The 23916-nt window shown below is 41.8% G+C and overlaps 1 protein-coding gene across 2 annotated transcripts in view; it reads right to left on the minus strand.

Annotated features, from left to right (window-relative positions):
- Window positions 1-4681: 4681 nt before the first annotated feature.
- chn1 (chimerin 1) overlaps window positions 4682-23916 on the minus strand; it is a 52810-nt gene continuing 33575 nt past the window's right edge. For both annotated transcript variants that reach the window (XM_041869771.1, XM_041869770.2), the window contains 7 exons: window positions 20988-21065; window positions 19684-19768; window positions 9318-9491; window positions 9035-9112; window positions 8490-8627; window positions 8269-8374; window positions 4682-5094 (listed from right to left, as the gene is read on the minus strand). In XM_041869771.1, coding sequence (XP_041725705.1) covers window positions 4923-5094; window positions 8269-8374; window positions 8490-8627; window positions 9035-9112; window positions 9318-9491; window positions 19684-19768; window positions 20988-21065 — 831 coding nt within the window. In that variant the 3' untranslated portion in view covers window positions 4682-4922. The remainder of the gene's footprint in view (window positions 5095-8268; window positions 8375-8489; window positions 8628-9034; window positions 9113-9317; window positions 9492-19683; window positions 19769-20987; window positions 21066-23916) is intronic.

Raw genomic sequence — 23916 nt, forward strand, 5'->3', positions numbered from 1 at the left:
GCAATTTTTAATGAAATAGTATTTGCCAAGCCTATGTAAAATTGTCATAACATCACATATCTTGTAACAGTCTCAAAACCTTTTTTTTTTACTTGATCCTCTGCCGCGTCACGTGATCACTTCCTGTATCTCCTCGCTCCCCCTCTCTCCTGTCTCTCATGACAAGGGACAAAGACACAAAAACAGCTTTTAGTAGTGAATGCAATCACTGAGTATTTCCAACCATTCAATATTCGTTCGTTCTACATTATTCACTCTAAGACTAAACTCAGAACTAAATAGATCGCTCAAAAACATTTCTATTTTATTTTAATCCGTCATTTAATTCAATTCATTATACTTCGCCAACATATATTTAATTTATAAATTCAATAGGTTACAAAACAAGTTTCATCTCTAACCAACCGCAGTTTAAACTAGAATACTCGTGCTAAAATCTCTCTTCTCTTTGTCCGTGCGTTTCTCTGTCTGCCCCTGCAGCTCCCAAATGGGACCTATGACCTCAACCAACCATTTTGTTTTGTAGGCTGAGCACAACCGCATGTCGTAGTGTTAGTGCCGTAAACCAAAACGTGTCCTAATCTCGTGTCATAAACTCCCCCTTTCTGTAGTGTAGTGTCGCAAAATTAAACGCATGCGCACAGCCATTCAAAAATCCCTTTTCACCGTGGAAGGAAGATTTTCTACTCCCTCCCCCTTATAGTCAAACAACATTTAACAGCGCTCACAAAACATATAACCTGACTTAAACACAGAGACAAATTTAAGAGACTTTAATCCATCGCAATGGAGTCTAAGGATACATTAGCATGTAGCACACAACACAATTAGCATTTAGCATTAACATTAGCCTTAGCCTCTAGCTAACTGCGGCCTACTACACAAACAAACATATCCTGCACTGCCCTATTTCCTTTTAAACATATTTATCCTACCGTTTTTGCTACCGGGACTAATGAGCATTACACCGAGAAATTAGACCCAATCAGACCTCCCGTCGGACGAAAGTCAAATCATAATCACAATCAGATAAACCTCATTAATCCGAGCTCTCTTTAACAAAAAAAAAACCACCGTCCACCCATTCTATCGTGTAAACGGATTTGTCGGCCCAACATCTAAAATGGCCCCCCCTGGAGGTCTTAAGTGGTACAGTGCCCTAAAGAATGCGCATATCTGCCTTAATCGTCACTTCAATACTTAAATCCTACCGTTTAATGCTCTAAAAACTCCCAATTATCTGCCGTTTCCAATGGAATAAATTTTAGCAGACTCTAGTCGACCGCAATAACGCCACCCGAGGCAAGGTCGGAATGGTACATCTCTCCAGTGTACCCAAGTCGTATTCAATCTAACAAACTCCGAAGCGGTAAGAAAAACTCACCATCTTTTGGCCATGCTTCAAAGCGAGTTAGCCTGGCGGTTGACTGAAACAAGGAAGAGACGCAAACCCAGCCCCACGTTGGGCGCCATTGTGTCGTATCTGATGAGTGGTGGCCATTTATTGCTGTCAACAGAGTCCGTTCATGCTGCATCGTGTTAGAGGCTTTTATTAAAATCACGAGGTTACAGCATAAGTTAACAGACCCGCGGAGTCCGGAGAACAGCATCCTAGATTGCCATGGCCGCTCTGCCTTCTCATCGTTTAACCCCTATTTATAAACAATGCAAAAAGATGGGTGGCTCCCTCTTCTGGCCAATCACCAGTCTCCCCTGGGGCGTCACCCTCCAAACGCTACATTTGAACTAAGATCATAAAACAACATTCTTTGTTCCTCCAAAACATTTAACAAAGACATAATCTTCAGATACGATAGTATCAAGTATATGCATATCCTTGCTTCAGGTCCTGAGATACAGGCAGTTAGATTTGGGTATGTCATTTTAGGGGAAATTGAAAAAAAGGGTCAGATCCTTAAGAGGTTAAACATTTTAATTAGGCTATTAGGCCTAAATACGATTCCTTAATTATTTGGGTACTTTGTATGGAAAACATTGTTGTATTGGCTACTTTTCATTACTCACTGCGTACAGCTGGATGAGAAATACCTTTTGCTCAAGGAATATAAAACATTTAGCTTGCTGAGAAAATACAGGGCTACCTTTTTTGTAATGTTACCATCTAAATCAATAATTCCATGTTGTCTTGATAAACCTGCAACACAGGCCAGTCCCTATGAAAGGTAATCCACAACATAGAATCCACAAGTCCCGCCCGCTCGCTCGAGGAAGGCAGTTTTGCCATGGTTTGGTATCATTTTTAGGGCTCTATCAAATCTGCGTTCCGGAGAACGTGGAATGAATCACGGAATACAGACATTAAAGCAGAATTCAACAATGTTCAAAAATGTATTGGACTTAGTATAAAAGTTAGTCATTTGCCCAAGTCATGAACAAAATGCATCAGTGATTCGTATTTTCCTGCAACTTTCTGAAACGGCACAGGAATGCCCCCATTGTGTGCGCGTATGTCTACACTTTGTGTAGCCTTTAGCGATGATGCTAATGATAACGGTCTTCTGGTAGAGATGGGAAGGCTTTCCCAAAAACCTTCTCAATTAAATGTTAACTACAAAGTAGCCTACAGTATGCCTACCTGGCAGAATTATATGATTATTTGCATCAATCCAGTGGCCATTTGTTAAGCAAACTCTGCAATCACGAGTGCTACAGAAACCTATGCTAACCAAACATGGTGTCTTGCTGGTGTGCGCTTGTATTACACCCCAAAATCTAAATTTCTTCAATTTTTTCCAGACCTCCAAAGTAGTCTCCTGATGTGGCTTAAGCATTGTTGTGGACTTAGAACATCCAATTTGGTTGTCTTTCTATAAAGATTTTGAGCGCGAAAACCAAAAAAAAACGAAAACTGAAACCTGAAAACACAAATTTGGGAAAGAACTGAATCAGACAAAATAAGATTTTATAGGGCCCTACATTATCAAATTATTGGTGGTGGGCACCAATATTGATCATTCGATATGAATCTAATATTTTGATAGCGATATGAGCAAGGCATGTCGTGATATCGATTTATTCTTCCTATTAACTTACACTGTTATGCAAAAAAGCATACATGACTGATCCTGCTTGCACAAAACCCTCTCACAGACCTTGCCACAGGCTAAGCATACTTAATTGCCTGATGGGCCATCCACTGTGGATGGGCTTCCCATTGTAATCAAACTGGTTAGGTAGGTTTATGCTACCTGAACATTCACACTTGGCCCTATGGGCAATCCGTACGCAGTTGTTTGACTTCACAGAGTCGTGGAAGTGAACAGAAAAGCAAACATTCACGCAGTTGCAAAGTATTTTATACAAACAGATATATCGAATCAAAAAATGCAACTGATATCAATTTTCCATATCGGTGCCCATCACTAATTATAAATAACACTTCGTCATCTGATCCAAGTTAACCCATTTTTTAAATGTAAATGTTATATTAGCAGATCAGGCTTACCCTAATAAAAAATTGGACTGGAGCGTAAATCGCATAATGGTCAAATTTGGATTCGCACCAAACCAGACTGACTCAACTTTGCATCCATTGAGCTATTTGGTAACATAAATACTTTTTAAACTACAACAGTTTTGTGCCCCCAAAATGTCCAATTCACGTTAATGGTGATAGGCAGATTTACCTCAACATTAACTTCCCACTGTTGAAATAACGATAAACTTTCAGAATGTTGAAATGAAAACACTACTTTTACCACAGTCACTAATACCATTGATATGAATACAAGCAATACCATTACTACTACTACTTTTAGACAGCTGAAGAAAGCACACACATTTTCTTCAGGAAATGCACAGTTTCTAGTTACCTTTTGCCATAGTCTGACCAGGGAATAAAGGGACACTTCGAACAACCAAAACGGATGGACAATGTTGATAGGAAGGTAGAAAGGCACAATCATGTACAATGACGCTGCAAGGTAAAAGTGGGAGGCTGGATCACTTGTTCACATTGGCTGCTCTTTAACAGTAGGGGCAGTGAGTGCCAATTGTGTGGTACGTCATTAGAATGTAAATGCAGTGCAGATGTACATGGGACACAACGCTAATATGACATAGTACATTTCAGGCACCCATTATGGCTTGTGACTGCTAGGCTACTTTTAGAACTACTGGCTGAAATTATATAAATATCCCACTGCATCTCTTTCAAAAAGTCACCTCAAAAAGTTGTTGTTTGAATGTAAAAGAACATACAAACAACAATGTTAAACAAAATAAAAAAGGTTTTTAACCGATGGTATTCTGTTACATCCAGGTACATTAGTGATTCACATAAAGAATAAACCCATCATGAAACAATGAGCCACATCTACAAGATCGGAGAGAGCAGTTAATGAGTAAGTGTGACCCATTGAGATAGATAGAGGACTCATCATGGATATAACCCGTTTTGGCATGGACATTGCCATTGAGGGCTTCCACCATGCTTCCACCATTTTAAAGTAGTAAAAGTAGCCAACTGGGTAGAGATTCCTATGGGTTGTAGCTTCAATGGCACTGCCCATGCTGTCACAGACGCTATAAATGTCAGAGATAAAGTTGAGTCCTCTCTCTAATCTATCTCTTTGGTGTGACCCAATATCTGAAAACAAAACACATACTAGCTATCCAAAGGAATGTGTGGTCCATCAATTACCCCCGACAGAAATGGGGGGTGAACATGCAAAAGACAAGTCTAAGGTACGTGATCCAAACCCATCAGACATCTCTTTAGACAGGGTTCACTGGGAGTGGGAGAGAATGTACAATGGCGCAAATACTCCTTCATTATTCTTCAAGTCTTGGTTTTACAAAGGGAAAAATATACAAAACAAAATTGTCACTTCCTCCTTTCTAAATGATGAGTAAATCGCTTACTCATGATTTAAGATTCCTTCATTGTTTGTCATCCCCTTTCAAAACAGAATGTCTTCGTTCTTTATGAGCGTCTCCACCACCTGTCTCTGGTAGCGGATGTCATTGAGCGCCGTCATGGCATCCAGGTCTGGGGCACGCATGAGGGTGGGCCCAAAAACAATTCCAAGGTTTTCTGCATTCATCAGGTTGTCTTTCTCATTTTGGGTTACCCTTTGGAGAGGAGCAGGAAAGGGTCAGGGCAAAGAGAGAGAAACTGCTAAAAAAGAACCAGTTTGGGGGCCATTGACATGCTCATTCAAGACCAATGAGTTTTCTACCATAAAACAATTATTGCCTACTGTTAACGTATCACGCCTAGTAAAAAATATTAACTCTAAAATTAATAATAATAAAAAAAGGCATTTGTCTTGATTGCATAAGTATTTGTGCTAAGAACTTCCTTAACAAGTCACACAACAAGTTGATTTTGTATTTAAAATAAGGCAAAGGCTGTGGATGCGGAGGTAACCACCCCATCCTGCCCCCCTTGGATACCTTTTCCCCAGAACTGAAGATCCGAATCACGTTGTGCATGCGATTCTTTAGGTCTACATTTTTGTGGTCACCCTCTGTTCACATTTCTCACTGTCAATTGTGAATGATAATTCTTCAAGTTTTACCTGTGAAACATACATGCAGCATCTGCATGCCAACCATTTGATCTCTATCAGTTTCATGGGAATATGCATTTAGATCTTCTTGTAGGCCTACAGTGTTGCTTTGAATTCTGTACAGTGAGCTAATTTTAGAGCAGATGTTAACTGTAGCATACCTGTGTTTTGTTTCAATAAATGCACATATTTTGTCTATTGGCACACGCTGTTGAGTTTTGGCCACATGAGAAAAATGCGACCATTCACACAATCATCCTAAAATCTCATAATTGAGGTGGTTTTCTTGTCAGTACGTTATACTATGCTATTATATTCGGTTCTGTTATATAGAATACTATCAATATGTGATCTTGCAGACATTGATTCAGCCTTGATCTAACAACATTAAACAAGCATAATTCGCCAGAGTAGCCTGTTCTCTGGGCAGCTGAACGAGTAGAGCAGAGACTAATTGCCAAGACAAACAGCGTTGCTACCCACAAGCTAACATTTTTTTTCCTCAATTCATGATTGAATTTGAATTATCTGAATAATGCTAATGACGATGGTGAAGGGGGTGATTGAATTTAGTTCACAATGGCAAGATAAACAAAGTGAATGGATGTGCAGACTGCATTGGAGATGCATTAGAATTTGGAACATCACTCTAGTTATTTATATGGAAAAATGTTCTATTTTATTGTATTATATTGCATTATATTATTATAAAATACCATAACAGCAGGAATCATTTGACATGGCAGGAATCAATCTTTCAACGTGAGATAAAGATGCTGTTAGATTTCACCGGAACAGAGCGGCAAAATACGTGCATGCCAGGGATTCCGTTAGGAAAATGTGGCGCCGGACATTTGACCGGCAGCATTTTAATTTAATGCTCAGAACGAAATAAATCACATTTAGATTATGGTAATTAATCTTAACAAAACATGCAAGTCGAGGATGCAACGACGTGTGTCCTTACCGCGCACTTTGAAGATGTTAGAATAACTGTCCACATTTACTTTTCCTCAGCCAACAAGACGAGTAAGAACAGCAAAATCACTAGCCTATGCATAGGCAAAGCGTGAGTTTAAAGTTTTCACCATAAATATGCACCTTTATAATAAAGCATTCCATGCATCATCACATTTGCAGACTTTTGTAAGATAGCCTACTATTTGTAATATGATTGACTATCCAATCTACTCATCATAACTCAATCACTGTTTGCAAAAAAAAGACCAATCAATGCATGGCTGAGCGAGTATAGTGTAGAGGCCTGGGCTATATCAGACACATTTCTTCTTTCTTTGCACGGGAAAAACACATTTCATGCAATTCTACTACACTTTATATGACTGGAGACATCAGCAGAATATGTTTTAATAGGACAAATTACAGGGTAGCCAACTCTGCTGAAACTGACAAACAATCAATAAAAATGGCATTGTCCATATAACAGGCCTACGATAAGGGGAGACACAAATAGAATATGACGTCCATCTAAACTGGAGGAGGAAATTATTGTCCAAAAACAAACTTTTATGTGGGACTGACCCAACAATGAGTGTGAATATGCGCAGTGCGCATATTCTTATGGCGGATGCTCTCCGCTGCGGCCGATAAGATAGGCTATAGGCTTACTGTTGTTCGCTCAATTAAGTTGAACATTTTAGACAGATTAGTCTTTTCATTGTCTTCTCTTTACAGCAATAGCCATTTGCTTTCCAACCTATGTTTTCCTGCTATTGAATTTAGAAATATTGTAATATGCCTGGCTGGGCCTCTACTTTCACTGACAGTCGGAACTCAACAATAATCTATTTGGTATTTGCAGCGCTCGCTGCCTTTCCTTCTGACTGTAGGCAATGTGATTTTAAAACAATCCACAATTTGTTTTCTTTTTAAGGTTAGGGGAAGCTAATGATCCTCTGTGGCCAAATCATGATTTAGTAGTCTATTTTGAATGATTTTATTTATTTCTGTATAGACAGGAGTAGGCTAATTAGGCTATATAAATTTAGCAAATCTACCCCATAGTAGAAAAGTTGACCTATTCTATTGGTCAGCCTGTCGACAAAGAAATAGCCCAAACAGACTCTGGGACAGTTGTAGGAGGATAGAGCCCAAATTCATACAACCAGTAGGCCTAGGTGACTTAAAAAAACGTTAAAAAGTAATGAATTTGAGGTAACAGATCAGAACGTTTAGCTATTATTACTATTATTTCTTAACATTACTAGCGCGGCAATGCGCACGAGGCAGTAGGCTACGCGCTAATGTGCATTTGGCTCCCGGACAATGAAAGAAAGTTGAAAACCAATAGAACATGAGAAATAGTCTACTGGTTTCAAATCTGTATAAAATAATTGCCTCCACTGATTTGGTGAGATTTTGCCAAGGCTACTTCGAAGCAAGGTCAAACATGCCTCATAATATGTAGTAAAATGCTCAGGTTTCAAACAATTAAGTAGCTACAGTATATGTTTTAAAAACGCATACTGCCTCCAGCTCATTGCAAAGTTGTGTGAGAAATACAAATATTAGCTCTTTTTAATTGTGGGCCAAAAACTTTTTTTAACAACCTAATGGCTGTCCACCAAGTATTGCTTTAGGCGCGCAAATATTTATGCAATCAAGACATCTCCAGATTTAAAAAAAATTGTTAATAGACTGTAAATCTAATCATTGTCTCTTCTCAATGACTAGGCACTGTTTTACCATAATATACTCTGATATCTAGTCTCACCTCTTTAAGTGGGCCATGAGATAACACAGTGTTTCACAGTGTGCAGGTGGCAGCAGCTTCAGAGCTTCATGATGGGCCTCCAATCGCTTGTCTGGATCTGTGATCTCTAGAACCCGACAAACGCACACACAGTCAGCGTCTGCAGGACAGGAACTATAATACACACACCCAATAACAAAAATCAAACAAATATCCATAATCGTGCTAAGTTTAGGACTAACTTGCTGCCTCCATGAACCTTGGGTAGGCGTCGTATGTGATAAGAGGAATAGGTAGATCCCTGAAGTACAGTTTCAGTGCGCCAGTGATTATGTTGATGTCTTCATACACATTCACAGAAATGTCTGCCTTTTCACCATCTATTGGGAGACAGAGGGAGGATTGGGAGACAGAGGGAGGAATTTAACTTGCCTATAGATGGGGCAGTCAATTAAAAGATGTCAAAGGTTGCAAGCATCCATATGGAAAAAAGGAGGTCTTAGAATTACATAGTTTTGTAGCTGTGCAGCCAGTCTAGAGATGGTAAACTCAGTTGGCACTCGATTGGCCTTACTTGATAACTGCCATTAACAATTAAACAAATGTAATTAATGAACAATGAAATCAGTTTTTGTCCAACCTAGTTCTCCGCAATCTTGCAGCAATATCAACAATAGGCCATGGACAGCATTTTTCAAGGACTAAGTCGAATTGATACCCACTGACTGCCCCACCGAGAAAGCAGGTAACTGAATGAGATACAGTGGCAAAGGAAAAAAGGCCTTGCCTCTGTCAAAAGCCAGCTTCACATCTTCAATCAGATCACTGAAGCCTGAGATTCTGTACAGGCCCTCAGACTGAACACCTACAGAAAGAGAAGGATAGTAGAGAGAAAGATAATGACAAATTAAACGGCTTTACATTTTCATCAAACTAACACCAGTGCAAATTCATACCTCTCCATTACTTGTCAGGTGCTCAGGAAATTTCGAACAAAGTAACATGAACGTTGTTACTGGAGGATGTCTGAACCCATAACAACCCTATATGGGTCGGTTTCTACTGCTCACCTCTAGACTCAATCTCTTGTATGCACATGTCCACCACCATGGGTCGCTTGGAATTGTGGGCTTTCACCAGGGTCGTGAGGTCACAACTGTATACTTTCTTGACATGCTTGAGGTCAGGCTTGCAGTCGTTAGGCACCATTTTGGAACACTGCTTGTGGACATTCAAACCGCAATCTGGGGAGAAAAAGAGATGGGACTAGCAAAAATGCTGTATATAATTTAACCATTATTTAGGTCTCAATTATCACAGGCAGTATCAAATCAAATCAAATTTTATTGGCCACATGCGCCGAATACAACAGGTATAGACATTACTGTGAAATACTTACTTACAGCCTTTAACCAACAATGCATTTATTTCTTTATAAGAAAAGTAAAATAGAACAACAACAAAAAAGTGTTGAGAAAAAAAGAGCAGAAGTGAAATAAAATAACAGTAGGGAGGCTATATATACAGGGGGGTACCGGTGCAGAGTCAATGTGCAGGGGCTAGTTGAGGTAATATGTACATGTGGGTAGAGTTAAAGTGACTATGCATAAATAATTAACAGAGTAGCGGCAGCGTAAAAAGATGGGGTGGGGGTGGGGGGGCAGTGCAAATAGTTCAGGTAGCCATGATTAGCTGTTCAGGAGTCTTATGGCTTGGGGGTAGAAGCTGTTGAGAAGTCTTTTGGACCTAGACCTGGCACTCCGGTACCGCTGGCCGTGTGGTAGCAGAGAGAACAGTATATGACTAGGGTGGCTGGAGTCTTTGACAATTTTGAGGGCCTTCCTCTGACACCGCCTGGTATAGAGGTCCTGGATGGCAGGAAGCTTGGCCCCAGTGATGTACTGGGCTGTACGCACTACCCTCTGTAGTGCCTTGCGGTCGGAGGCCGAGCAGTTGCCATACCAGGCGGTGATGCAACCAGTCAGGATGCTCTCGATGGTGCAGCTGTATAATATTTGGAGGATCTGAGGACCCATGCCAAATCTTTTCAGTCTCCTGAGGGGGAATAGGCTTTGTCGTGCCCTCTTCACGACTGTCTTGGTGTGTTTGGACCATGATAGTTTGTTGGTGATGTGGACACCAAGGAACTTGAAGCTCTCAACCTGTTCCACTACAGCCCCGTCGATGAGAATGGGGGCGTGCTCAGTCCTCTTTTTTTCCTGTAGTTCACAATCATCTCCTTTGTCACGTTGAGGGAGAGGTTGTTATCCTGGCACCACACGGCCAGGTCTCGGACCTCCTCCCTATAGGCTGTCTCATCGTTGTCTGTGATCAGGCCTACCACTGTTGTGTCGTCAGCAAACTTAATGATGGTGTTGGAATTGTGCCTGGCCATGCAGTCATAGGTGAACAGGGAGAACAGGAGGGGACTGAGCACGCACCCCTGAGGGGCCCCCGTGTTGAGGATCAGTGTGGCAGATGTGTTGTTACCTACCGTTACCACCCGGGGGGCGGCCCGTCAGGAAGTCCAGGATCCAGTTGCAGAGGGAGGTGTTTAGTCCCAGGATCCTTAGCTTAGTGATGAGCTTTGAGGGCACTATGGTGTTGAATGCTGAGCTGTAGTCAATGAATAGCATTCTCACGTAGGTGTTCCTCTTGTCCAGGTGGGAAAGGGCAGTGTGGAGTGCAATAGAGATTGCATCATCTGTGGATCTGTTGGGGCGGTATGCAAATTGGAGTGGGTCTAGGGTTTTTGGGATAATGGTGTTGATGTGAGCCATGACCAGACTTTCAAAGCACTTCATGGCTACAGACGTCAGTGCTACGGGTCGGTAGTCATTTAGGCAGGTTATCTTAGTGTCCTTGGGCACGGGGACTATGGTGGTCTGCTTGAAACATGTTGGTATTACAGACTCAGTCAGGGACATGTTGAAAATGTCAGTGAAGACACTTGCCAGTTGGTCAGCACATGCTCTGAGTACACGTCCTGGTAATCCGTCTGGCCCTGCGGCCTTGTGAATGTTGACCTGCTTAAAAGTCTTACTCACATTGGCTACGGAGAGCGTGATCACATAGTCATCTGGAACAGCTGGTGCTCTCATGCATGCTTCAGTGTTGCTTGCCTCGAAGCGAGCATAGAAGTGGTTTAGCTCGTCTGGAAGTCTTGTGTCACTGGGCAGCTCGCGACTGTGCTTCTCTTTGTAGTCTGTAATAGTTTTCAAGCCCTGCCACATCCGACGAGCGTCAGAGCCGGTGTAGTACGATTCAATCTTAGTCCTGTACTGACTCTTTGCCTGTTTGATGGTTCGTCGGAGGGCATAACGGGATTTCTTATAAGTGTCCGGGTTAGAATCCCGCTCCTTGAAAGCGGCAGCTCTACCCTTTAGCTCAGTGCAGATATTGCCTGTAATCCATGGCTTCTGGTTGGGGTATGTACGTACGGTCACTGTGGGGACGACGTCATCGATGCACTTATTGATGAAGCCAGTGACTGATGTGGTGTACTCCTCAATGGTATCTGAAGAATCCCGGAACATGTTCCTGTCTGTGCTAGCAAAACAGTCCTGTAGCTTAGCATCTGCGTCATCTGACCACTTTTTTATTAACCGAGTCACTGGTGCTTCCTGCTTTAGTTTTTGCTTATAAGCAGGAATCAGGAGGATAGAGTTATGGTCAGATTTGCCAAATGGAGGGTGAGGGAGAGCTTTGTATGTGTCTCTGTGTGTGGAATAAAGGTGGTCTAGAGTTTTTTTTCCTCTGGTTGCACTTTTAACATGCTGGTAGAAATTAGGTAGAACTGATTTAAGTTTCTCTGCATTAAAGTTCCCGGCCACTAGGAGTACTGCCTCTGGATGAGCGTTTTCCTGTTCACTTATGGCCTTATACAGCTCATTCAGTGCAGTCTTAATGCCAGCATTGGTTTGTGGTGGTAAATAGACAGCTATTAAAGATATAGATGAAAACTCTCTTGGTAAATAGTGTGGTCTACTATACTCTACCTCAGGCGAGCAAAACCTCGAGACTTCCTTAGTATTTGATTTGGTGCACCAGCGGTTGTTTACAAATATACACCGCCACCCCTTGTCTTACCGTAGTCAGCCGTTCTATCCTGCCGATGTATCGTATAGCCCGCTAGCTGTATGTTGTCCATGTCGTCGTTCAGCCACGACTCGGTGAAACATAATATATTACAGTTTTTAATGTCCCGTTGGTAGGATAACCGTAATCTTAGGTCATCAAATTTATTTTCAAATTATTGAACATTGGCTAATAGGATTGATGGAAGAGGCAGTTTACTCGCTCGCTGTCGGATCCTTACAAGGCACCCCGACCTACGTCCACGATATCTCTGTCTCTTTCTCATGCGAATGACGGGAATTTGGGCCTTGTCGGGTGTCTGTAGGATATCCTTCCTGATATCCAGAAGCTCTTTTTGGTTATAAGGCAGAAACATTATGTACAGAATAAATTACAAATAACGCGGAAAAACACACATAATAGTACAATTGGTTAGAGGGCTGTAAAACTGCAGCCATCTTCTCCGGCACCGTTACAGTTTTTTTAGTGGAGCAGAACTAAAAACTCTTCTTCTGTTACAATGCCTACAGACTGTCCTCAATGTTATGCCAATCTGATTGCTTTTCCAATTGGAGATGAATTTTTTATTTTTTATTTAACCTTTATTTAGGCAGGGGGTCCCCCATTGAGACCAGCCTCTTTTGCAAGGGAGCCCTATATTACAAGAGCAGCAAGCAATTACACATTAGTTAGAGACAAATACTTCAAATCAAGAAAAAGTACAAGAGTAAGAATCCACTCATTCATGCACATCATTTCTTAAGGTCTGGTGTGATGATCTCTGATCAATTTGCCCTTAAAGTGGCATTGAAAACTACAGCATGATGTCAATTCCTGTTGGGCTGCCAAGGCCGCTGGTGTCAGCTTGAGCACTCTTAAGAGAGGAATAGAAAAAGTGAGATCTGCCTCTGCCCCTGATTATGTCCTAGCGAAAATAAAGAGTTAAGCAGTGGTCGTTTTTTGTTGTTGTATGGAGGGCAATGGGAGAGTGTCGAACATAAACATTTATTGCCAACTTGCTACGTTAGGCCTATTTGATATAATTTAAGTTTCATAATGCTTAGGTTGTTACAGCCACTTATGCCAGTGCCAATGTACTGGCCTTAGTGAACGCACTTCACATCCTGCCAACTTTGAGAAAAATGACTATAATCGGATTTGTATTTGTGTTGGCCGATAAAGAACACATGCTCCCACAGACGACAGTCTGAAATCCTGTGATGTCAGCTTCTTTCTCGGTGCAAGGTTAGTGGTAAAATGATGCTCTGATATGATTTGGCATCTTAAGGGCAAGGGTGAAAAGGCTAGTAGGCAAATAACTAATGACCACCATTTGACCTTGAGACCCTAAAATGCCACACATGTTTATATGACAAACTTTTTTCATTTAATTTGACACAAGCTTTGGTGTTGTTCCTATTACCCCTTGAAATGAGTGTCTCTAGACAGACGGGTTGCCTCCCACAATGTGCCAATGCTCCAGCTTACACGTCTGTAGAAGTTCCGGAGTCAGAAATTAGATGGGCTTCACCGGTGATGTCACTGCCACAGCCTGCTTGCATTTTAAGCCCCGCCTAACCAAACTGGTGATTTGTTGGGAGAGTTGTCTGTCTGAAGAGGACCCTCCCTGGGATTTTTTTTTGGGGGGGATGTCCAAGAGAAATTAGACATCCTCCCCAGACCTAGTGCTCTACAGTATATGCCTATGATTGAAATCAACACAGGTAGGCTATTGTTTTCAAATAGGTTGCCCATTTGTCAGATAACCCTAGCCTACAGCCCAATACATTTTTAACTACAACTTAACTTACACTTGTGGAAATTGGCCTATATGGATAGGGCCAAATAAATATGTTTCTAACAGAAGAACTATAAAAAGCATATGCATGACCATTGTAGCACTGGAAAGAGAACACTGGTGATTATGGGAAAATTATCAGACCGAAAAGGTGAGGACACTACAGTTCACCTGATTCAAGAATCCAAACACTACACTTGATTTTATGGGCATTTTACATTTACTGTACTTTTCACAGCATTCGTCAATAACGAAATCTGACAAAAATACTAGATACATTTAGTAACATAATAATATTCATTGACATTTTGGAGTAGGTGCAAGATAAAAAATGATTACAAGGGTTTGAGTGAGAGGTCTAACTGGTGTCTCAAAACTGTGTACACTTTCTAATTAATTTCCTAGCACTTGTATTACTAAAAGGAAAGAGTTTAACTATAAGGTGTTTATTTTATTTTATTTTTTCTAGCGTTGACAATTGAGGAACTGAAGCATGCACACTTGTTGTTATTTGTTTGGAACACAGCCCTGCATCCCCGCCATCACACAATTACTGTTGTTTACTGTTGATGTTGGGCGATTAGACCTGGCTCGCGTTTCAATTCATCCCAAAAGTTGTTCAATGGGGTTGAGGTCAGGGCTCTGTGCAGGCCAGTCAAGTTCTTCCACACAGATTGACAAACCATTTCTGTATGGACCTTGCTTTGTGCACGGGGGCATTGTCATGCTAAAACAGGAAAGGCACTTCCCCAAACAGTTACCAAAAGTTGGAAGCACAGAATCGTCTAGAACGTAATTGTATGCTGTAGCGTTAAGATTTCCCTTCACTGGAACTAAGGGGCCTAGCCCGAACCATGAAAAACAGCCCCAGACCATTATTCCTCCTCCACCAAACGTTATAGTTGACACTATGCATTGGGGCAGGTAGCGTTCTCCTGGCATCCGCCAAACCCAGATTTGTCCGTCGGACTGTCAGATGGTGAAGCGTGATTCATCACTCCATCACTAACATTCACTCGTCAGAGACCAGCCACCCGGACAGCTGATGAAACTGTGGGTTTGCACAACCAAATAATTTCTGCAGAAAGCATCTCAGGGAAGCTCATTTGCGTGTTCGTCGTCCTCACCAGGGTCTTAACCTGACTGCAGTTCGGCGTCGTAACCGACTTCAGTGGGCAAATGCTCACCTTCGATGGCCACTGGCACGCTGGAGAAGTGTACTTTACACAGATGAATCCCAGTTTCAACTGTACTGGGCAGATTGCAGACAGCGTGTATGGCGTTGTGTGGGCGAGCGGTTTGCTGATGTCAATGTTGTGAACAGAGTGCCCCATGGTGGCGGTGGGGTGATGGTATGGGCAGGCATAAGCTACGGCAACGAACACAATTGCATTTTATCGATGGCAATTTGAATTCACAGTGATACAGTGACGAGATCCTGAGGCCCATTGTCGTACCATTCATCCGCCGCCATCACCTCATGTTTCAGCATGATAATGCACGGCCCCATGTCGCAAGGATCTGTACACAATTCCTGGAAGCTGAAAATGTCCCAGTTCTTCCATGTCCTGCATTCTCACCAGACATGTCACCCATTGAGCATGTTTGGGATGCTCTGGATCGACGAGCACGACAGCGTGTTCCAGTTCCCGCCAATATCTAGCATCTTCGCACAGCCATTGAAGAGGAGTGGGACAACATTCCATAGGTCACAATCAACAGCCTGATCAACTCTAGGTGAAGGAGATGTGTCGCGCTGCATGAGGCAAAATGGTGGTCACAACAGATACTGACTGGTTTTCTGATCCACGCCCCTACTTTCTTTAAGGTATCTGTGACCAACATATGCATATCTTTATTCCCAATCATGTGAAATCCATAGATTAGGACCTAATGAATTTATTTCAATTGATTGATTTCCTTATATGAACTGTAACTCCGTAAAATCTTTTAAATTGTTGCCTTTATATTTTCGTTCAGCATATATAGACAAACAAAAGTAGGCTAGTTAGTCAATGTTTCTCATCTAAACTATTGCACACTTGAATAATGCATTCACAAGTGTACAACAAAATGCTGTCTACTGGTATTATGGCATTTATTGCAAGGCTTCAGAGAGACACTCTTTACACAATTCCCCTCAGAGAGGGGTGTGGTGTAGAAGTGTCCCCAGCTACCTATGGAAGTGGTTTGGGAATCTGAAGCCAGATCAGTCCCTTAGGCTCATCTCCCGATATTCAACTTTTCTGTTTACATTAGCTACACTTAATTTGGATTTGGCGATGCTACATTCTCGCCACACACCTCCAAAGTACCTTAAATATCACAGTAGTTCGGAAGCTAGAATGCTATGCGAGCAGCTTCTCATCTAAGCCATGAAACCCTTCAATAATGATAATCTATTATTGAGAAGAGAATTGTATTGGATTCACCGTTTGTGTACCTTGTATCCTAGAGGTCTGAACCAAGAGTTTGATATCAGACCATTTCTTACATGAATATGCCACTTTGATTTGTCTTGCCTTCCAGGTCACCTACTTGGTCATTTTATAAATATATATTATTTTCTGGAACTACTACCCTCATTGTTATTAAATTATTATAGATACAACAATTGTTTTTGCACCCACCACGCGTCATGTCCGCAATGGTCATGTGAGGTGAAATGTGTATATTTTGGGATGTGAGCACTCAGTTTGTTTGTTTGACTTGACGAAGATCCGTTTCGGATCGAAATGTTGTCTATAAAGCGGTGAATTGGGAGCTTTAACAGTGTGTGGGCCAGCTTGTTCTATACCCTTCAAAAAGACAACATTCACAAGCATGTGCATAACATTTCAAAGGGTTTATTTTCCCAGCTGCGGGCAAGGTTCTGACAGATGGGTGTGTCTTGGTGGTGGCAAGGACACACCCAAGAAACACCCACATCAAACCACACCCCCAAGCCAACACACGTTTGGCTTCTGTCATGGCCGCCAGAATTTATTGAGGAGCAAGCCAAAAAATGAGGCCAAATCAGCGGGTGCAGTTCCCCTTTAAGAATTCAACATGCTATTACTGCATTTAAAGGTCAATTCCACCACTTTTCAACCTCATTCATTATCTCCAGAACCATACCAGTGTATATGTGAAAATGGCACATTTCTACGTTTTGTATTAAAATATATAAAGTTTTAAATGTTTTACCCGATCACATCAAAAGTAAAAACAGTGATTTTCTCACACAGATTTGCGGTGACGTTGGGAGCAAGAAAATACCCTCTCTATGGCTGGAAACTCGTTGCAGGTTTTAAAAATCACTTTTCTTTACTTTTAGGACATTTCTTCTTATCTTTATAACCAGAGATCATAGAAACGCACCGTTTTCCCATATGTAGGGTGCATTTGTCAATTCACTCTGGAGTGTCAGTGTGCGCTCTGGGCCGTTAGTAAATACAGGGCGTTGTCAGATTATCTGTTTGTAAATTCAGAGCGTTTTGCATTCGCAGCGTTCAGAATGCACACTGGACACTCTGGCAGAGGAGTGATCCGATTGTTCTGACCTCAAAACCTATTCACAATGACATTGGGCTGGATGCTGATAGGGGACACTTGCTTAATGATCAGAGAAATGATAGTCAAAGCTTTTCTTTTAGGGTATTTACAGAAAAATAAGTACTGGATGCTTTGCAAGCAATAGACAAGAAATCCACATGGGCCGACCAATTGGATCCTGGTCTGCTTAAGTGTGCAGCGCCCATCATTGTTGGCTCAATAACACACATTTTTTATTTAACATTGTTATCAGGAAATATTCCAAAAGTATGGAAATCAGTTATTGTGCTGCCACTCCATAAGGGCAGGGATAGTAGTGATCTTAATAATTAGCACCCTATTTCAAGGCTTCCTTGTCTAGCTAAGATTCTTGAATCATTGGTAAAAGTACAACTTTGTTCTTTTTTATCTGATAAATTAATTTTGAATGTAAACCAATCAGGGTTTAGGCCTGGGCATAACACTATTACAGCAACCACTATAGTTGTTAATTATCTTGTCAATGCGTTACACACTAAAATGAAATGTGCTGCTTTGTTTGTGGACCTGTCAAAGCTTTTGAATAAATTGTCTGTTCATGGTTTCATGCTTATCTTAGTGACAGAACTCAGGCCATCGTGATTGATAGGGTTAAGTGCATTTCTTGAAGTATATAAAGGTGTACAGGGGTCGATTTTGGGACCTGTTCTCTACACAATTTATATATAAACATCATTGGTTAATCTGTAAAAAATTGTAAACTTCATCTATATGTGGATGATACTATGTATGCTATTGCCCCAACTGTTGATCTGGCTGTGTCAAAAACTACAGTGAGATTTTATAGCTATGCAGGAATCCCTTGCCGATTTAAAACCTGTGCTTAATACAGGTAAAATATGGTTCTCCAATTGAACATGTTCCTGCATATAAATACTTAGGCATTTGGATTGATATGGATTTGACGTTTTTTTTTAAACATATAGATGAGCTGGTTAAGAAGCTACGATTTAAAAAGTTGGCTTTTTCGACAAACAGATCTTGCCTTTCTCTAAGAAGTAGGAAGCAGATTATTCAGTCAACCTTTTAATCTGTTCTTGATTATGGTGATATTATTCATCAAAGAGCAGCTGCTACTACTCTTAAACCTTTGGATGCCATCTACCATAGTGCCCTTAGTTTTGATACTCATCACTGCATCCTGTATCAAAAGGTTGGCTGGACTTCGCTAAAGACCCGTAAATCATCCCCATTACTCCCTTTTTGTTTACAAGGCCCTAATTAATAAACTTCCGTCTTATCTAATTTTGCTGTTTAAGTATTGACACCTGAGTTGCCTAACCCGTTCACAGGATTGGTTAACTCAAGGTTCCTAGGGTCTCCACCGAGCTAGGTAAATCTGCTTTTAGTTTTAATGCACCGTATTGCTAGAACAAAATTCAAAATACATTTCATTTTGATGTTCTGGTGCCATTTGGGTTTAGACATGTAACTGTTTTTCTGAGTGATTTGTAATGTTTTATTTGTGCTTCCCATGACTCTGTGTGTGTACGCAAACACTGTGTATAATGTGTATTTGATGTTGCATTATACAGGGTGCATTTGAAATAAAAAATAACAGCAGTCAAGCACCCAAGCTAACATTGACTAGCTTTGCTAGCTACTTTAAAGACAAATTAAATGTGAGAACAGTTCACTGACCATTTTATTCACTTTTGCAGAGCTGGTTAGACTATTTTCATGTTATCAAGAGGGTTAGTGATTGTAACTTACTGGCAACATTTCAATTCGTTTTTTTAGCCAATGTTTACTGGCACCTGTCATATCAACAGGAATTCGTAAATTCATCAATTATTCTACGCTCGGACACGCTCAAACCAGAGTGCTCTGAACTCTTGGTAGATTACCAGAGTGAATTTACGCACGCCCTGTAGACACTGGTATGGTGCTGGATATGATGTCTCCTCGAAACCGGGTTCAAACTAGCTGTGTGTAAAAAGACAAAACACAAAGCAGAGATCACAGTTTGCTTCCCACCCTCCCTTTACCTGCACATTTAACTCCCTGAGCGATGAGGCCCCACATGAAGTTGGCACAATATTCACACCAGTGGGGTCCCCGGAAGGTGTGCACCTGCAGGGGAGAGGAAGAGAGGATGGACAACATGGTCACCTTTTTACTGGATGGAAGGATAGATGGACAGACTTTCCCCTGGCTCTCCACAGCCTGTGCACACTGAAGGAGCCAATTGGGGAATTATCCCTGTGAGAGAGAACCAGCGCTAGAAAGCAGACTGGCAGGCCTTAATTGGGGTTGGAGAGTGGAGGTGGTGTGTGTGTGTGTGTGTGTGTGTTGTTTGTTTGTGTGTGTGTGTACCATGGTTGACACAATGCCAGGATTATCACTGATATCTAAAAAGGGACATCAAACAAATGCCTAGTTCTGCCAGGTAATGGCTAGACCCATCAGAAATGCTCAACATTTATCTCCAGTGAAAAGCATTGTGGACTCATAAGATTTCGAGGAGATATATGATTACCCAAAAAAATCATCAGACCCCTTGTTGTTTTAGATTATTTGGGGAATGGAAAAGTGGAGGATAGGCATCTTGTGCAAATTACAGAGACTATGTAAGCCCAAGACAAACAACAAATGAGAACCTAATGACTGGTGTTATTGCCGTCTTGGTTTAAAAATAAGTATCTTACAAAACAAAAATAATGATTATTAAATGGCTATACCTTTTTAAATGACACTTTTTTGTGCTTTTATGAATAAAACATATTAATCCATTATATTCATTGCATTTATGAAACAACGGATACACAATATTTCAGATTTTCACTTTATGTCTCATGCTCTAGTGAAATAATAACTGGCTGTTGGCTGAGAGTATTTTAGGAGAAGATGGTGGTTGTGTTTGACTGGTAAGAGGCGTGGTTAGCAAGATGAGGCTGTGTCCCCAAGCGTCTGGCTGGGCAGAATGGGCACAAGGGCTGTGTTGTGTTCTGTCAGGTAGCTTTGCTACCTCGCCCTCTCCCCGTTTATATGAGCTACCCACGACAGGTCCGGTAGCCAGTCAGACTACACTATCAGTTGCTGAGGACTACTGCAATCCCCCCTTCTCCATCATATGACTACTCAAAATGCTGCTCACTAGTCGGAAGCCCATCAGAGAGATTCTTTTTTTTTTTTACAAACAGCCAATTTTCTCCCCCTCTGCACATTCCAAAAACGTAAAATACGCCAATCAAACAACTTCAAATGTTACATAACCATCATAAAGGCAGTGAAAAGGGGACAGCAGATAAGGAAAAGTAAGAAGCGCTGAGCAGGCAGAGTCAGGTCTTACCTTGAAATTGTGGACTTTCTCATACTTGGTCGCGTGGTCGTTCTCCTTTAGGGTGGCTCGACGGACCAGCGAGGTGAGCTGTGAATAGGCAAACAGTTTGAGAGGTTGCCAGAAGGTGGCAGGGGGCTTCTGGGTCCCTGACACCATCCTCACACCCAGTGCTGTGGCCAGAATGTCATGCTGCGCCCCCTCCTTCTTAGCCTTGTGTACCAGAGACTTCTTCCCCTCCCTGACTATGTACGACTCCCTGGATGGCATGGTGGGTGGGTAATAAAAGGGAAATTCCCCCCGTTTTCTCAGAGAACAGCTGATGTGATGCCTACGTGGAGGACTGACAGAGCAAGCGCACAGAGGTCAACTCGGAGCAGCTCAGAGCTAGCATGTACTCAGCACTGCTGCTTGCATCGTTAAAAATCAAAGCCGCATGTAAACCAAAACAAGCCAACAAAAGCAGCAGGTAGAATCCACTAAGAATGCAAAGATCTGAAAGGAAAAAATTTAACAAAAAGTAGTTGAGCATTCCTTTCAATTACAGTGCCACTGAATTTTGTCCTTAATACTGTGCTGATCATGTCTAAACGAGATTCTTCCTCAAAGATCCGGCTTGACTGTGTGCATTTATGCAGGTGAGATGTGTGGCTGAGTTACTCCTCTCCTCCCTATGTCGCACTGATACTGTCACTGGTGCACAGACAAAACCCAGAGTGAATACAGCCATGGGGGGAGAGAAAGAGAGCGAGCGAAAGTGGGTGGAGCATTGTGTAATCACTGCTGGATTTACAGTGGGGAGAACAAGTATTTGATACACTGCCGATTTTGCAGGTTTTCCTACTTACAAAGCATGTAGAGGTCTGTAATTTTTATCATAGGTACACTTCAACTGTGAGAGACGGAATCTAAAACAAAAATCCAGAAAATCACATTGTATGATTTTTAAGTTATTAATTTGCATTTTATTGCATGACATAAGTATTTGATACATCAGAAAAGCAGAACTTAATATTTGGTACAGAAACCTTTGTTTGCAATTACAGAGATCATACGTTTCCTGTAGGTCTTGACCAGGTTTGCACACACTGCAGCAGGGATTTTGGCCCACTCCTCCATACAGACCTTCTCCAGATCCTTCAGGTTTCGGGGCTGTCGCTGGGCAATACGGACGTTCAGCTCCCTCCAAAGATTTTCTATTGGGTTCAGGTCTGGAGACTGGCTAGGCCACTCCAGGACCTTGAGATGCTTCTTACGGAGTCACTCCTTAGTTGCCCTGGCTGTGTGTTTCGGGTCGTTGTCATGCTGGAAGACCCATCCATCCTCCCCTCAATACGGTGCAGTCGTCCTGTCCCCTTTGCAGAAAAGCATCGCCAAAGAATGATGTTTCCACCTCCATGCTTCACGGTTGGGATGGTGTTCTTGGGGTTGTACTCATCCTTCTTCTTCCTCCAAACACGGCGAGTGGAGTTTAGACCAAAAAGCTCTATTTTTGTCTCATCAGACCACATGACCTTCTCTCATTCATCCTCTGGATCATCCAGATGGTCATTGGCAAACACCCACGAGGTGACATCTTGCATGGAGCCCCAGACCGAGGGTGATTGACCGTCATCTTGAACTTCTTCCGTTTTCTAATAATTGCGCCAACAGTTGTTGCCTTCTCACCAAGCTGCTTGCCTATTGTCCTGTAGCACATCCCAGCCTTGTGCAGGTCTACAATTTTATCCCTGATGTCCTTACACAGCTCTCTGGTCTTGGCCATTGTGGAGAGGTTGGAGTCTGTTTGATTGAGTGTGTGGACAGGTGTCTTTTATACAGGTAACGAGTTCAAACAGGTGCAGTTAATACAGGTAATGAGTGGAGAACAGGAGGGCTTCTTAAAGAAAAACTAACAGGTCTGTGAGAGCCGGAATTCTTACTGGTTGGTAGGTGATCAAATACTTATGTCATGCAATAAAATGCAAATGAATTACTTAAAAATCATATAATGTGTATTTCTGGATTTTTGTTTTAGATTCCGTCTCTCACAGTTGAAGTGTACCTATGATCAAAATTACAGACCTCTACATGCTTTGTAAGTAGGAAAACCTGCAAAATCGGCAGTGTATCAAATACTTGTTCTCCCCACTGTATATGTCACATTGAGAATAAGCCAATCAGAGAAAAGAACAGGCTGGGCTTTATCACCAGTGCTATAGTATATTCCTATTACCCCACAGGCAGAATGAGTGAGAGATGAGAGCTCAATCCTACAATACAGCTCAATGTCACTTGACGCTGCCACTGTAGCTCCATGGTTGAGAGACCGAGCATTAACAATCTGAATGCTACAAAAACACATCTACCACATACAGAAAAAATTACAAATCGTTGAAAACATTTAAAAATCATTACAATTCCCAAAATGTTTGGATATGGTGCATTTGATTGAACTTTCAGAGAACTTAGTCCTACATGGTTGTAACCTTCAGAGTAAAAACTTGTCTCCCGAGTGGCGCAGTGGTCTGTGCCACTAGTAGCTGTGCCACTAGAGATCCTGGTTCGAATCCAGGCTCTGTCATAGCCGGCCGCGACCGGGAGACCAATGGGGCGGCGCACAATTGGTCCAGGGTAGGGGAGGGAATGGCCGGCAGGGATGTAGCTCGGTTGGTAGAGCATGGCGTTTGCAACGCCAGGGTTGTGGGTTCGATTCCCACGGGGGGCCAGTATGAAAAAAAATAATGTATGCACTCACTAACTGTAAGTCGCTCTGGATAAGAGCGTCTGCTAAATGTAAAAAATGTTTTTTTTAAACAATATAGGATCTGCATGTATTCAAAACAGCTATTTACAAAAAAATAATTGTCATGTCACTTTATAGTATGCATCACAAGTGTATTAGGTTCAGGGGACTACAGGCCAATAAAAGTGGGGGATAAGGCTATGTAAAAGAGCTTCC

The sequence above is a fragment of the Coregonus clupeaformis genome, unplaced genomic scaffold (assembly GCF_020615455.1).
Source record: "Coregonus clupeaformis isolate EN_2021a unplaced genomic scaffold, ASM2061545v1 scaf0133, whole genome shotgun sequence".
Taxonomy (NCBI): Eukaryota; Metazoa; Chordata; class Actinopteri; order Salmoniformes; family Salmonidae; genus Coregonus; species Coregonus clupeaformis.